Genomic DNA, 14,388 nt, shown 5'->3' on the forward strand with positions numbered 1-14,388 from the left:
GGAGACCAGGCATCACTAGTCATTTTGGACTAGGTGAGATGAAAAATGCAGGGATTGTTTGGTACAATTTTGCCAAGAAAACTGATTTAGATCATGAATACATGATCACAAATGCCGCTTATACACTTGGAGCCCACCAAACAGATTTCACTGTAATCAGATTGTCTATGTCCTATGCAGCCACTGAGGGACTAATTCAGTCCTTGCTATTAAGACATATCCAGGTGCTGATTGTGGCTCAGATCATAAACTGTTGTTAGCAAAGATTGAAGTCAAACTATGCACTATCAAAAAGGCAGTGCCTCCAAAGAAATTTGATTCCACCAACATCCTTACTACATATATACAATTGAGGTGAACAATAGCTTTGAACTGCTAGACACTGCTGAGAAGATGCCTGATGAACTGTGGCAGGAGATTCAATCGACTATTATTGGAATTGCAGAAGAAAACATACAATACAACAAGCCAGAGAAAAAGTGCAAATGGCTCTCAGATGAAGCCATCAAAAAAGAAAAGCAACAAAGGGAGCAGGCAAATGAGAAGAAGCAAGAAGACTGAATGCAACTTTCCAGAGGAAAAGTAAGAAAGAATAATGAAGTTTGCTAGGATGAGCGATGTAAATTACTTGAAGAGGACTACATGAAGGGCCACAACAGGAATGCATTTAAAATTTAAAATTAAAATTTGACATAATCTGCTTACAAGAGGTACATATTTAAAAACAACAAGAATATATACTAAAACAAGGAAAACTAGGGAAATTATTTACGTCACTGGCACAATCCAAAAAAAAAGAGGTGTGGTATTATATATTAAAGAAACAATTTTGGCAGAACTAATCTACACAGATGATGATGGAAGGATTCTGATGGTGGAAATAATGGATAACAGCTTTAAAACACTTCTAATTGCAATTTATGCCCCAAATGATAAACATGAAGAATGTTGGGTGTTGGGAAAGCACCAGGTCCAGATGGTTTTCCAGCGGAATTTTACAAGACTTTTCAGGGAATATTGAATCTTCATCTGTTAGAAGTTATGAATGAAGTTATGTTGAAAAAAAGAATACCAAAAACATGGTCAGAAACATACATTACACTTATACACATTTATAGACCTATATCTCTATTGAACTCAGACTATAAAATATTTGCTTCAATTTTGGCAGAAAGACTAAAAAGATACTTAAATAATTTTATTCATACTGATCAAAACGGATTTCTGCCAAAGAGACAAAACAAAGACAAAGTGAGAATTATTTTGGATACTCTGGAATATTATGAAGCACACCCTGAGAAGCAAATGGCTTTGATGTTTCTAGATGCACAAAAAGCCTTTGACAATGTGTGTTGGCAATTTATTTTACTGCAATTGTTTGGTAAAAAATTTATCCAAGCCATTGAAACAATATGCCATGAACAAACTGCAAAGGTGATGGTGAATGGAGAATTAACAGAATCTATAGATATAAGAAAAGGGACAAGGAAAGACTGTCCATTGTCACCTCTGCTGTTGGTGTTAACATTGGAAGTGTTGAACAGGAATATTTGAGAAGAAAGAGAAATAAAAGGAATGAAAATTAAAAAGAAGGAATATAAATTGCAAGCTTTTGCAGACAACCTGGTATTTATATTAGAAAGACCCATTGGAAACAGCACCCAAATTAATAGAAAAAAAATAGAAGAATATGGAAAAGTAGCAGGTTTGAGAATAAAGACAAAACAAAGATATTAACAAAGAATGTTAGCAGGATGAAAGAAAGAGTTGGAAGAAATTTTAAAAATACAGGTCACAAACAAGGTTAAATATTTAGGGATACATATTAGACCAAGATGTAGTACACTGAAGGAAGATAACTATGTTAAACTCAAACAGCAGATTGCGACAGATTTGATAAAATGGGAAAAACTGCAACTATCATTGATTGGGAGAATATCTACAATTAAGATGAATATTTTGCCCAGAGTTTTATATTTATTCCAGACAATTCCTTTTCAGCTAGGGAAAAAGTTTTTTTGAAGATTTAAATAGAATTGTGTTGAAATATATTTGGCAGAGTAAAAAAGCAAGAATGAAATTAAAACTGTTACAAGATGCAAGAATAAGAGGAAGGTTTGCCTTGCCCAATTGGGAACTATATTATCAAGCATCAAGTTTGATGTGGGTAAAGGAATGGATAACACTAAGGAACAGTAGATTACTGACTTTAGAAGGCCATGACTTGCTGTTGGGATGGCATGCCTTTCTCTGGTATAAGGGAACTAAAACCCAGGGGTATTTTAGAAGACATTATATTCAAGAGGCATTGTTTTTGAACTGAGAGAAGATAAAAAGACAATATTACTTAAAAATTCCAGCATGGATATCAACTATTGAAGCTTTTTCTTATCCAATAATATATTAAAAGGAACAAACAATTAGATATGGTGAGATATTGAATGAAAAGGGTGAACTTAAATCTATGCAAGTGTTGGAAGAACAAGGTGTAAAAATGAATTGGTTTTCATATTTGCAAATACAATCTAGGTTTGATAAAGACTCTAAAGCAGAAGGTATTTATGATAAGTTGACTGATTTAGATAAAATTTTGATGGGTACTGATGAAAAGGTAATTTAAAAACTTTATGGACATCTACTAGAATTTAAATTGGAGGAGGAACAAGTTAAAGAAACGATGATTGCTTGGGGGAAAATTTTGGATATGGGATTGATTTAGAAAAATGGCAATAATTGTCATCTCAAAATTATAAAATGACAATATCAACTGCATATAAAGAAAATTTGCATAAGATGTTTTACAGGTGGCACCTACCCCCGATGAGACTTGAGAAAATGTTTAAGAATACATCGGATAAATGCTGGGAATGTCATCAGATACCTGGTTCATATTACCGTATGTGTGGACATGTTCAGACACAAAGAAATATTGGACTAAAATACACACATGGTTGGAAAAAATGATAAAACAACATATAGACTTTAAACCAGAGATCTTTTTATTGGGAGTTATACCAGACATACACAATAAAGAATTGAAATATTTGATTGTAAATGTTTTAACAGTGGCTAGAATTGTATTTGCGAAGAATTGGAAAAATGACAAAATACCTATGCAGGAGGAAGTTATTAAAAAAAAATTATGGACTGTGCTGAAATGAGTAAACTGACATTTGAAATTAGAGAACAAGAAGACAAGCAATTTAATATGATATGGGATTTGTTTTATCAATGGTTGGATAAAAAGACATGGTAAGATAACAGAATAGATAATTTTGTTATAGAAGTTTAATAGACTGATACAAAATATAAGGTAGACATACATAACCATTGGATGACAGCATAATATAATATTGATGGAATAAATAGCAGGATAATTAATAATTGATAAATAGATAAGCATATGTTAGTTTGACAATGTGAGATTGATATAAATTGTGAACAATGATTATGAAAGGATCGCACAAAAGATTCTAAACCAACTGACACACTATATGTACAAAATGGAAGATGGTTTTATGTTTTTTATGTATTGTCTGTGTATGTTTGTCTTAAAATAAAAATATATATAAAAAAAACAAGCAGAGACAGAACATCAGTTTCACTGGGAAAAAAGTAAATATCTATTTATAGATACATTGCTCTTTGTGCAATAGTCCTAGAAACTCTGAATAAAAATTTTGGTTTCCCCGCCTCATTCCAGCCTGTTCTTTATTATCACTTTGACCACAGTTGTGCCTCATTTTGATAAGCCTAAATCTGTGGGCCTGATTCCCACCAAAAAGACGGAATGTTAAAGTCCTGGCACTGTGATTCACCAGGTAAGTCACACATCTTGAAGTTCCAGGGACTAAAGCTTTAACTCCACATTAAGCTGAGCAAGTGGTTTTGCTTGTCTTGAAAATGAGTTGATGCCTTATGTTAGATCTTGTGCTTGTCTTGGCTTTTTTCTTCAGAATATCAAGCTGTTTTTCTGGATTGTTTAGTGTTCTGATTATTATAAATTCCCCATTTTCTTTTTTTAATTATTTATTTATTTATTTATTTTGGATATACATCAATATCACTATATGAGCAGTGATGTATCATTTAAATGTATTCATTTAAACACAAATAACAATAGTAATATTAATAATATTTGTTACATTAATCATAAGTGTAATTATGGTATTATACATATTTTTATTAGAGTGTGTTCCTTCATTGTTTAGTTGTTCGGTGTTTTTGTGTGCCATTCTAATAACAATCACAATATTAATTAAACATACATAGCGATACCATCTTCCAACATCTAATCTTGACATCTAGCTATTACTTTTAGTATATTATATAAAAATATGTATAATAATATTCCCCCTTGATCTTATTTCTACCTCTATTCTAGCTCTCAATAAAGCCACACTTATATTAAACAGCATTACCTTTCTAACCATCATCTCTTGTTCGCTTTAGTACTTCAATTCTTATTTGTTTTTTGACTTGCCTCCCAAACTCCTCCATTGGGTCTTTGTCTCTGTCTATATCTTTCCTATTTAACCCAAATATCTCTTCCATCTCTACTATCTTTTGCTGCCATACCTCCAGAGGATCTTCCCAAACTCCTACCTTCTCTTCAAAAATATATTTCTTTTTATCCAATCCAAATTTTTTGATAATATATATTGTCCCTGATTTGATTCAAAAGTCTTTATTGCCTTCTCCTTCTTCTCTTCTTGTTTTATTTGTTGATTTATCTGCTCTATCTTTTCTTCTGGCCTTGCTATTATCTCCTCTATTTCCTGTATTTTATTATCTTTATTCGTTGTCCCTTGTTGAATTTTTTCTGATTTTCCCAGAATGTCATGCATTAAGCCTTTTATCTTCCTGTAGTTCTTTGTCAACATATCATAGGTACTTCGGAGCATTAACACCATTTCTTTTTGAAATCCACTCATCTCCCCCTGATGTCTTATTTTGATAGGTCCAAATATTGATCAATAGCCTGTCAGGAGTCTGTCACCACCCCAAAGTCTCAATTGTCTATGAGCTCAAAAAGCCACCTTGGAAACCATTTGCTCAATCCTGACATTGCTCCTCAGGGGAATGCAATAGTTATAGCTCTTTGTGTCATACAATTAGTCAATTCGTTCCATTTAGGTAATCCAGGAAGATTTCCAAATGTCTCCTTAAGTCCATTCTGTGAGTTCAGTCATAGATCCTAGCATTTAAAAGTCACTTTCTTCCATAATCTCACAGTTAAACCTCCAATAACCATGAAGTGGACAAATATAGAACAGTAGATAGTACAGTAGTCCTCCGAGTGTTATTTATTTCCACTTTTTTCCCATTGTCTTATCAGTATTATCAATATAAATTCTATTCACCAATAAATGGCGCCTTCAGCTTAAATTTCAACATTGTACAAGATCTAACAAATATTTATTTTAATTTCTTGTAAATAGTCAATATTCAGACAAATAATTCCAGCATTTTAAAATGCCTTACCAAAATATTGCCATCCAATCTCTATATTTTAAAGATTTTGCATTCTTCCTTTTAGTTCCTTTCCTTTTGGGTCTACAATTTTTCTCTCTGTAATTATTTGTCACTTTGACAAACATTTCAAAGAGTTTCTTTTCTAGGGTTTATTTTCTTTGGGTTAGGTTCTAGGTTCAAAAAAAAGAATCACCTCACCCAGTTCCAGTCACTGTTCATCTATACCACTCCAGTATATCTTTGTTTCTCTGGTTTCCCCAACTTCACAGCAGTCATAATGGCTGCCTCTCCACATCATTGTTGGATGGGAGGGAATCCCTTGGTCTAGCTGGAGAGATGCCACTCTCCATGATCTTCAGGGTGCCCTCCTTTCTTCATCACCCCTACAGGGTGACTTTAGCCCCTTGGGGGTGCCTCTAACAAGGAGGAATCTGCATGAGTTTGTGGAGTTCTGCTCCTCACATCCAATCCTCATGATGTCAAACTGGAAATCTAAATTCCCCGTGTTCATGTGCCCTATCTGAGGAAGAATCCAGCTCTGACCACAGCTTTTTGACATTGCACGATGTCCTCAATATCATCATTGCATGAGCTCTGCTTCAGAATTCAACTTTTGTTGTATGTATGACCTGTTTTCCTCAGACAACTCTAGCTCATCTGTATGGGGTTTTTTCCTCATTTTTTCCTCCACAACAACAGTGTAAGGTAAACTGATCTGACAGTAATTGGCTCATATTCATTATGCAAACTCTGGGGTCAAGTGGGGAATTGAGTTTTTCGAGTCCTAGTCTAGCATCTGAATCTTCAGTTTAATCTCATCACTAAAATGCTCCTGGCCTTGATATGCATATGGTGGCTGCAGTAGTGAATTCTGAAATGGACAAAACATTGTCTGACTCAATGCCAGCCAAGGGAGATGTCCTTATATGGACTTTAAGGACTTTAATCATTTTCCCCGTCTCTTCTCTTTTCCTTTCCTCTCCTGTTCTCTCCCCTCCACTCCCCCTCCCCTCTTCTTCTCGTCTCCTCTACTAAATAGTTGGACTCATTTGGAGAAAGCCTTGTTGCAATCCTCAAATGGCTACATTCTGCATTACTACTAAGCCTATGTTAAAACATCAGCTGAGTTCTCTTTGAATGCACCAGCAGAAAATGCTTGCATAGGACCAGAGCAATTCCTTTGGATATGATTTTAGTGTTCTTTCAAAAGAGTGCTACGCCCATATTGAAAAGTAGCTCAAACAAGAGCTACTTCACTGTCACAGGCACAGTGTGTCACAAAGCAGTAGGGAAGGAGCTCACCCATTTCATAGTTGCAGCCACCAGCTTTCAGCTGTTATTCACACTGATCCAGACCTCTGAGGAAGAGATCAGGTCTGAAACTTTACTGGAGAGGTTAGGATGCTGGCCTAGAAACCAGTTCTATCCACACTTAGCCATAGATGGAGTGTGGGCCAGTCTCTCTGTCTTAGTTCAATTCACCTCAAAAACTATTGTGGGGAAAATAAGAAGAGCTGGGAGTATTATGCTTATTTGCAACTCTGAGTATCCTACAGAGTAATAAAGATGGGATATAACTCTGATAAATAAAGGTTCAATGAAGTATTTTATTTTTATTTATTTATTTTGTTGAGTATGTATCAGTTAACAAATATAAGTATAAACATAGTTATGAACACATGAAATGGATACATATAAGAAAAATAAAAAGAAACAATAGAACAGGCATGGTAGGCACATTGGTGTGCTTATGCACACCCCTTACAGACCTCTTAGGAATGGAATGAGGTCAACAGTTGACAGTCTAAGGTTAAAGTTTTGGGGGTTTGGGGAATAAAACAGAGTCAGGTAGAGTATTCCAGACATTGACCACTCTCTTGTTGAACTTGTATTTCCTGCAATTGAATTTGGTGAGGTTTATCTTCAGTTTGTATCTATTGTGTACTCGTGTATTGTTGTGGTTGAAGTTGAAGTAGTCATTGATGGGTAGGACATTGCAATAGATAATGTACTACATTTAGGTCAGACCAAAGGCAATGTAGCTCTAAGTTGTCTAAGCCTAAAATTTCAAGTCTGGTGGCATAAGATATTCTATTACGAGTAGAGGAGTGGAGGACACTTCTTGTAAAATATCTCTGGACTCTCTCGATTGTGTTAATGTCCGATATGCAATGCAGGTTCCAGACAGATGAGCCAAATTTGAGAATTGGTCTAGCGAATGTTTTGTATGCTCTAGTTAGTAATACAATATTACTGAAGAAAAAGCTACGTAGGATTAGGTTAACAACTTTTAATGCCTTTTTGGCTATGTTGTTACAGTGGGCTCTGGCACTTAAATCATTATAGATGAGTACTCCAAGGTCCTTGACAGAGTAGAGAGATTGCACCCACAGATGTCTGTAGAGCTGACCAAGAGGAAGTAGATGAAAGCATTCTATATCCTGAGGCAAACTCTGCTCCTTATGAATATGTGCTTATCGACTTTGTGTTAGAAGAGGATCCACTGCTTAAGATTGCAAATTATGATGACCTTAAAAATATATTTGAGACAATTTCAAATCTCCATATGTTCTGGATTAAAGTAAAGACAGAATATTCTGAGATTGCCACAAATCATGGAAAAGCCTACTTCCATTTCTAACATCCTATCTTTGTGAAGCAGGGTTTTCTGTAGTGACAGCAACCAAAACAAGATTACTCAGTAGGATGGACTGACTGTCCCATCACCCCCAGATGGAATCATCCAGTTGCAGGAACACAATCTCAAGGTTCTCACTGATTCTGCGTTATGGTGAGCTGTATACATTTCATTATATATGACAGTGTAATAATACTAGAAATAAACTACACTATTTATTTATTTAGAAAATTTACAATAAATGTAATGTGTTTGAATCATCCTGAAACCATCCTTCCTCCCCCAGTCCATGGAAAAATTGTCTTCCATGAAATTGAAAGTGGTGTCAGAAAGGTTGGGGACCACTTGGTCATTTAGGAAAGAAAGACTCTCGACTACATGATTGAAGTGAAAGTTAACTTTTACTATGTTCAAGCAATTACAGTATAAGCAAAGCTGGATCAAAATATTCCTGCACAAAGTTTGCATTTTTCCCTCTTCCCTGGCCTTCTACCAGTTTGTCAATGTCCAATAGATTTCATTTTAGATGTTTTGGGAACGGCTTTCAGGTTTGGTGCATCTTTGATGGAGTCTCACGTTCCATTCTCACAGCTCCGTCCTTGGTCGGCCAGTTCATTCTTAATTGATACCTCTGTTTCCCACCACCCTGTCATCCCCTTTCCTTCCTCCCCATTGGTACTCCCTACTTCCTCGACCCCCTTCCACCTTTTATAACAGTCTGCTAAAGAAGCCAGATATTTTGTTATAGATAGACGATAAAATACCTGGTGCAGGGGGAGCCATGGGCGCTGGAGGAACAATGGGCGCTGGGGGAACTATGTACACTGGGGGAGCCATGGGCGCTGGAGGAACCATGGGCGCAGGGGGAATGATGGGCACCAGGCCTCTTGAAGGAGCAATATGGGCTGATTGGACACTTACTAAAGCCCTTATTAAAGAGTCAATTATATCCTTTTGATAGTAAGAAGGATTTACAGAGCCAAAATGTAAAGCTGGGTTTGGGGATGGATAATATCTGGATCCCCTTTGTTCACTGCTTCCACTTCCACTACTGCTGGCCTGGAAGAGAAGGAGAAGAATGAGGAAAACAAAATGAGTAAATATATTTCATCTATATACATAAAAGCTAAATACCACTCATGCATCATCACAAAATCTCCACAACCATAAAGCCTACAAACTTGAAATTTGGCACAAATTTGGTTCCTCTTGGCTTCTAGGTGCTCACTAAGAAAGGATTTTTCGAAATGACCATCAGAGCATTAGTATGGGAAAAGGAGGCTTACACTGTAAAGTAGGCACTCCTCCCTTGGAGGCAGTTCTTAAAAGGTAGTAGGATTTCCTTTGAGGTTTGGACTGACCATAAAGATTTGGAAGCATTGAAGATCCTCTGGAAATTATCCCCTAAGTCAGGTGGGCACTATATTTCAACCACTTGAATGCCCCTATTTCTAATTCCTACCCAATGGTCTGTCCAGGATGCCCCAGTACAATAGCACCCAGGAAGTAGTCATAAATTCCACCATCCCATCCAGCCAGATAGCATCCCTGTCCTTACAATAGCACAGAAAAAAAGATAAGGGAGAAGTGGTGGACGAATTAACCGAGTTATGAAAAGCGCTCTAATGGATGATGAGTGGTTTAAGCTCCACGATGGAGAACTCTGACTGAGAGATGACTTAGCACAGATGTGGACCAAACTTTAGGCAGCCTCTACTCAGTGAACCTTATAGCAGAGCCATGATTCAAAACCACTGGGCATTTTGGCTTCATAAAGCCTCTAGACCTTGTGAAGTGCCAATTCTGGTGGTAGCACATGAAAAAGAACATTGAGGACTCTATGGCCAGTTGCCCAATATGTGCATCAGTGAAAAGGTGCCCTGGATTGCTGCAGTCCACTGCCCCATGGAAAGAAATATCCATAGATTTTTATTGTGGAACTATCAGAAAGTTTAGGGAACACAGTGATTTGGGGCATAACCAACCTGTTCTCTAAAGAAGCCTACTTTGAGACCTATTCAGAGATACCACCTGCACAAACTCTGGTGAGGCTCTTTGTACAAGATCTGTATAGGCTCTATGGTGCCCCAGAGAGAATATTTTCTTATCTGGGGGGAGAGTAAAATTCACACGTACGTTCTGGCAGGGGTCCCTGAAGCTGTTGGGGACCTCCCAAGAGCACAGGTCATCGCACCTGCCCCAAACTAATGGAGTTTGTGAATGTTCAAATGGGTGTTGGAGCAGTACCTCCACTGCTACATAAATTACCAACAAAATGACAGGGTAGATCTCTTGCCATTTGCAGACGTTGCATATAATAATTCCATCCACAACAGTGCAGGTTTTGCACTGTTCCGAGTGGCTACCATTCTGGACTTAAACCAGGAAATAAAGGTCAGTATAGAGCTGGGGCAGGCAGGAGGGCCAGCAGCTGTTCGTTGGAGCAAACCAATTCATTCACAGATTATCCTTGGAGCTACTGGTTCAGCCGAACTGGGCCAAACCAGTAGAATACCACCACTGTAACAGTCCCTGTTTTTATCTCTCTGATTCATCGATCCTAGCTTCCTTTTGCAGTGTCAGGAATAAAAGTACTGATTTCCCACACTGAACCATCAAAAGAGAATCTTGAGAAAAATGAATGCTCTGCCCAACTCATTTCATAAGCAACACATGAGCCCCCTGACTCAAAAATTTAACTGTTATGTTTTTTCCAACCATTAAATAAATCCTAGATATTTCCATCATGCAATTACAATCCTTAATGTGTACCTCAGAGGGAACAATGATGGCCAAAAGACAGACAAGAACAATTACAATCTTCATTTTGTTGGATAAATCTGTAACAACAAATAGTTATCAGTTATTAACAATTAGTTAACTGAATGCCAAGTTAATTCATGCTGCTTCAGAAAATGTTTTGGGTCTTAGTTACAAATGCTATTAGAACTCGCTTCTCCCAACAGATGGATTTCTAGAATTTTGTTTCCCAGATCTCATGGCTTTAATTATACCTGTAAATGCTATGTAATTTATGTTTAAGAAAGTAATATAAAGCTCTGTTGATTTCTAACAAATATTAATAATAAAAAAAATCTTCCAGCATTCTCTTGAATATTTCCTCATTAGTTTAAAAGCAAATCTAAACCTTTGTCCCTCCCATTGGCTGTATTGTATTGTCTGAACTGAATCTTCTGATTTATATTTTAAAGACACTGGAGACATTATTGATCTTGAGCAATGTGGGTCCATTACACTTTTGAGATTACACCCTTCCGAACCTTTTGGGCAGAATCCTTTGAGTGGCTGCATTCAGGGTATGGACCTTCTTTCTTCACAAGAGAACAACTGAATTTAATGGACAGAGAACAGCATAGATAGCTCAGTGACTGATTTTCTGATTCCTTAATACCTGAGCTTTATCTGACTACAAGCATTGGAAATAAGCTATTAATAGAAAAAAAGGAATTACTATTTTATATAAATACTTTCATTTTCCCCTTTATTCATCATAGAAAAAAATTGTTAAAATATCATTTTAAACATAAATATAAAGAAACATGACAGCTTTATAACCCTAAGGAGATGGATCTGAAAGGATTTATCCTTCCCATACGTTTAAGGTTTGCTTAAAAAGAAGATGAATTTGATCTTGATTTGCTGTTGCAAAGCAGGGGAAGTAAAAAGGGAAATAAAATAGGGAAGGGCAACCCTGCTCTCCTAAAAGCGTTGCTGACTATATGGTCTGTTAAAACGAATAACCCCCTTCTTATAAGAGTTGACCATAATATTAGAAGAAACAGTGAATGTAAAGAACTGGGGTCGAAGTAGCTATGAGTCCATTGATTTCAGTGATATAATTGAAGATATGTTGCTCCTTCTATATCTTCTACTAAATTAGAAGTATCTCAAAGTTATCAAAATTCACCAGCTGATATTTATGCGGTGCTTCATACTGATAATTCTTTTTTCCAAATAATTGCTGAGGAAGTATCAAAATAAAAATATTCTGACTTACCTTTTTCTTCGCAATGCAGCATTTGCTCTGCTGTTTCTGAATGATGTTCTGCGATGTAGTGACAGTGGTTATGTACTCTTTGAAAGTTTGTTGAGATTAGGTAGATCATCTAACCACACAGTTTCTGGGATTGCAAGAGATTTGCCCTAAACTCTTCCAAATATGCTTTCAATCTTCAAAAATCCTGTTCTGAAATGTTTTGGAGTTTTAAGAGAATTGTTTTGGAGCATTATTCAGCAGATCCCTTTGAAAGAAGTGATGATGTTGCTACCAACTTCTTTTTAGTAAACATAAAATTATCTTCAAGTGAAACAGGATTCATAATGTTAGATACACATTCTTTGCTGGTATTGTGATAGAATGGAATAGTATCTGTGGGGCCCTTTTCCATGTCAAAGTAGTACTTGTCTGTCTGTGTATAATTAAACTTTTGTTTTTGTTAATGTAAAATAGAAATAAAGACATTGGAAAAGAAAGGGAATAGAGAGAATAAAGTCAGGGAAGGGGGAAATAAAAAAGAAACAAAAAGCAGTGACTTCCACCTTTTTGGTGCATTAAGATAATAACAAAATAACAGAGTTGGAAGGGACCCTAGAGGTCTTTTAATCCAACCCCGTCCTCAGACACGAAAGCCTATACCAGTGGTGGCTAACCTTTTTCGGCTCCTGTGCCAAAAATTGTGTGCACGCTTGCACACTCGTGCTCATGTGCCAGCACCCAGAAGGTAATGCGTGCCCCCCCATGCCCCCTGTGCATGCAATCCCCACCCCCTCCAGCCACCCACTTACCTGCACTGCATCTCACAGCTGATTTTCGGCGGGTTTGAGGCCTTTTTCGGCTTCCCAGAGACTTGAGGAAGGCTTCTGCAGGCTTTTCAGGGAAAAAACTAGGCCCGTTTCATCACATCCAGTATTTTTAGAAAAACAAGAAGTGACAAAACAGGCCTAGTTTTCATCGTGAAAAGCCTGCAGAAGCCTTCCTCAAGCCTCTGGGAGGCTGAAAAAGGCCTCAAACCCTCCGAAATCAGCTGTGAGGCACATACATGTGCAGTGAGGTAAGTTTGCTTGCAGCTCGCATGCTGGAACAAATGGCTCTGCGCACGTGTGCCATAGGTTCGCCATCATGGGCCTATACCATTTCAGACAAATGGTTGTCCAATCTCTTCTTAAAAACCTCCAATGTTGGACATCCACAATTTTTGGAGGCAAGTCATTCCACTGATTAACTGTAAGGAAATTTCCCCTTAGTTCTTGGTTGCTTCTCTCCTTGATTAGTTCTTGTCCTGCCCTCAGGTGCTTTGGAGAATAGCTTGACTCCCTCTTCTTTGTGGCAGCCCCTTAGATATTGGAACACTGCTATCATGTCATCCCTAGTCCCTTTTTTCATTAAACTAGAAATACCCAATTCCAGCAACTATTATTTTTAGGTTTTAGCCTCCGGTCCCCTATAAACTTTGTTGCTCTTCTCTGTACTCTTTTTAGAGTCTCAACATTTTTTTTATGTTGTGGTGACCAAAACTGGATGCAGTATTGACGAAGGTATTATGAAGGTTTGACCAAGGCATTATGAGGTGGTATTAAGACTTCATATGAAGACTTAATGTAGCCTAGAACTGTGTTGGCTTTTTTGGCAGCTGTGGCACACTGCTGGGTCACATTGAAGTGATTGTCCACTAGGACTCCAAGATCTTTCTTGCAGTTAGTACTATTGAGTCAGGTACCACATATTGTAATACATAGTAAATTTATAATATCAACCTTTTAGTTATGCTAAATAATAGCCACTAGCCATTTCACTTAACACACTTATTTGCCAAATCCAAAGTCAAAGTTTCATTTATTCCCTCTTTCATGCAGAAAGCCAAGAAGCAATTTTCAAATAATTACAATATTATTTCCATTTGCCATCTCTACCGGTTCCATCATCTTTTGAATCCATACCTCCATTGTTGGGATTAAACATCTTTCAATTTCTGAAAAGTCTGTTCTTGTCTAGGAACTGCAATATACACATTTTTTCTCTCCTAGCTTCCACTGAAGTCTCTGGTCAATTTTATCATCCAAACATTCATGCAAATTGGTTAGGTTAAGAGAAAAAAGTCACTCACCATATTCATTAATGAGGAGAAATTTGGATCTGAGTCTTCTCAGCCCAAGCCCAACTTTCTCTTCACTACCCTCGCAGAAATATCTAAATATTGCTTCTATCTACCACTCCTACCAGTGTCGGAGTACTTTTCTTCCATAATTTTCTGGAA

At 37.1% G+C, this 14,388-nt stretch overlaps 1 protein-coding gene across 1 annotated transcript; it reads right to left on the reverse strand.

Moving 5' to 3' along the window:
• Nucleotides 1-8,495: 8,495 nt before the first annotated feature.
• On the reverse strand, nucleotides 8,496-12,204 carry LOC148127243 (uncharacterized). The gene is made up of 3 exons (XM_087926446.1): nucleotides 12,132-12,204; nucleotides 10,886-10,953; nucleotides 8,496-9,172 (listed from the first exon to the last, which is right to left on the reverse strand). Exons 1-3 carry the CDS (start codon nucleotides 12,151-12,153, stop codon nucleotides 8,822-8,824), a joined length of 441 nt encoding a protein of 146 aa, XP_087782572.1. The 5' UTR covers nucleotides 12,154-12,204; the 3' UTR covers nucleotides 8,496-8,821.
• Nucleotides 12,205-14,388: the final 2,184 nt, after the last annotated feature.

This window comes from Pseudonaja textilis, chromosome 2, assembly GCF_049901715.1.
Source record: "Pseudonaja textilis isolate UNSWEBS1 chromosome 2, rPseTex1.2, whole genome shotgun sequence".
Classification (NCBI taxonomy): Eukaryota; Metazoa; Chordata; class Lepidosauria; order Squamata; family Elapidae; genus Pseudonaja; species Pseudonaja textilis.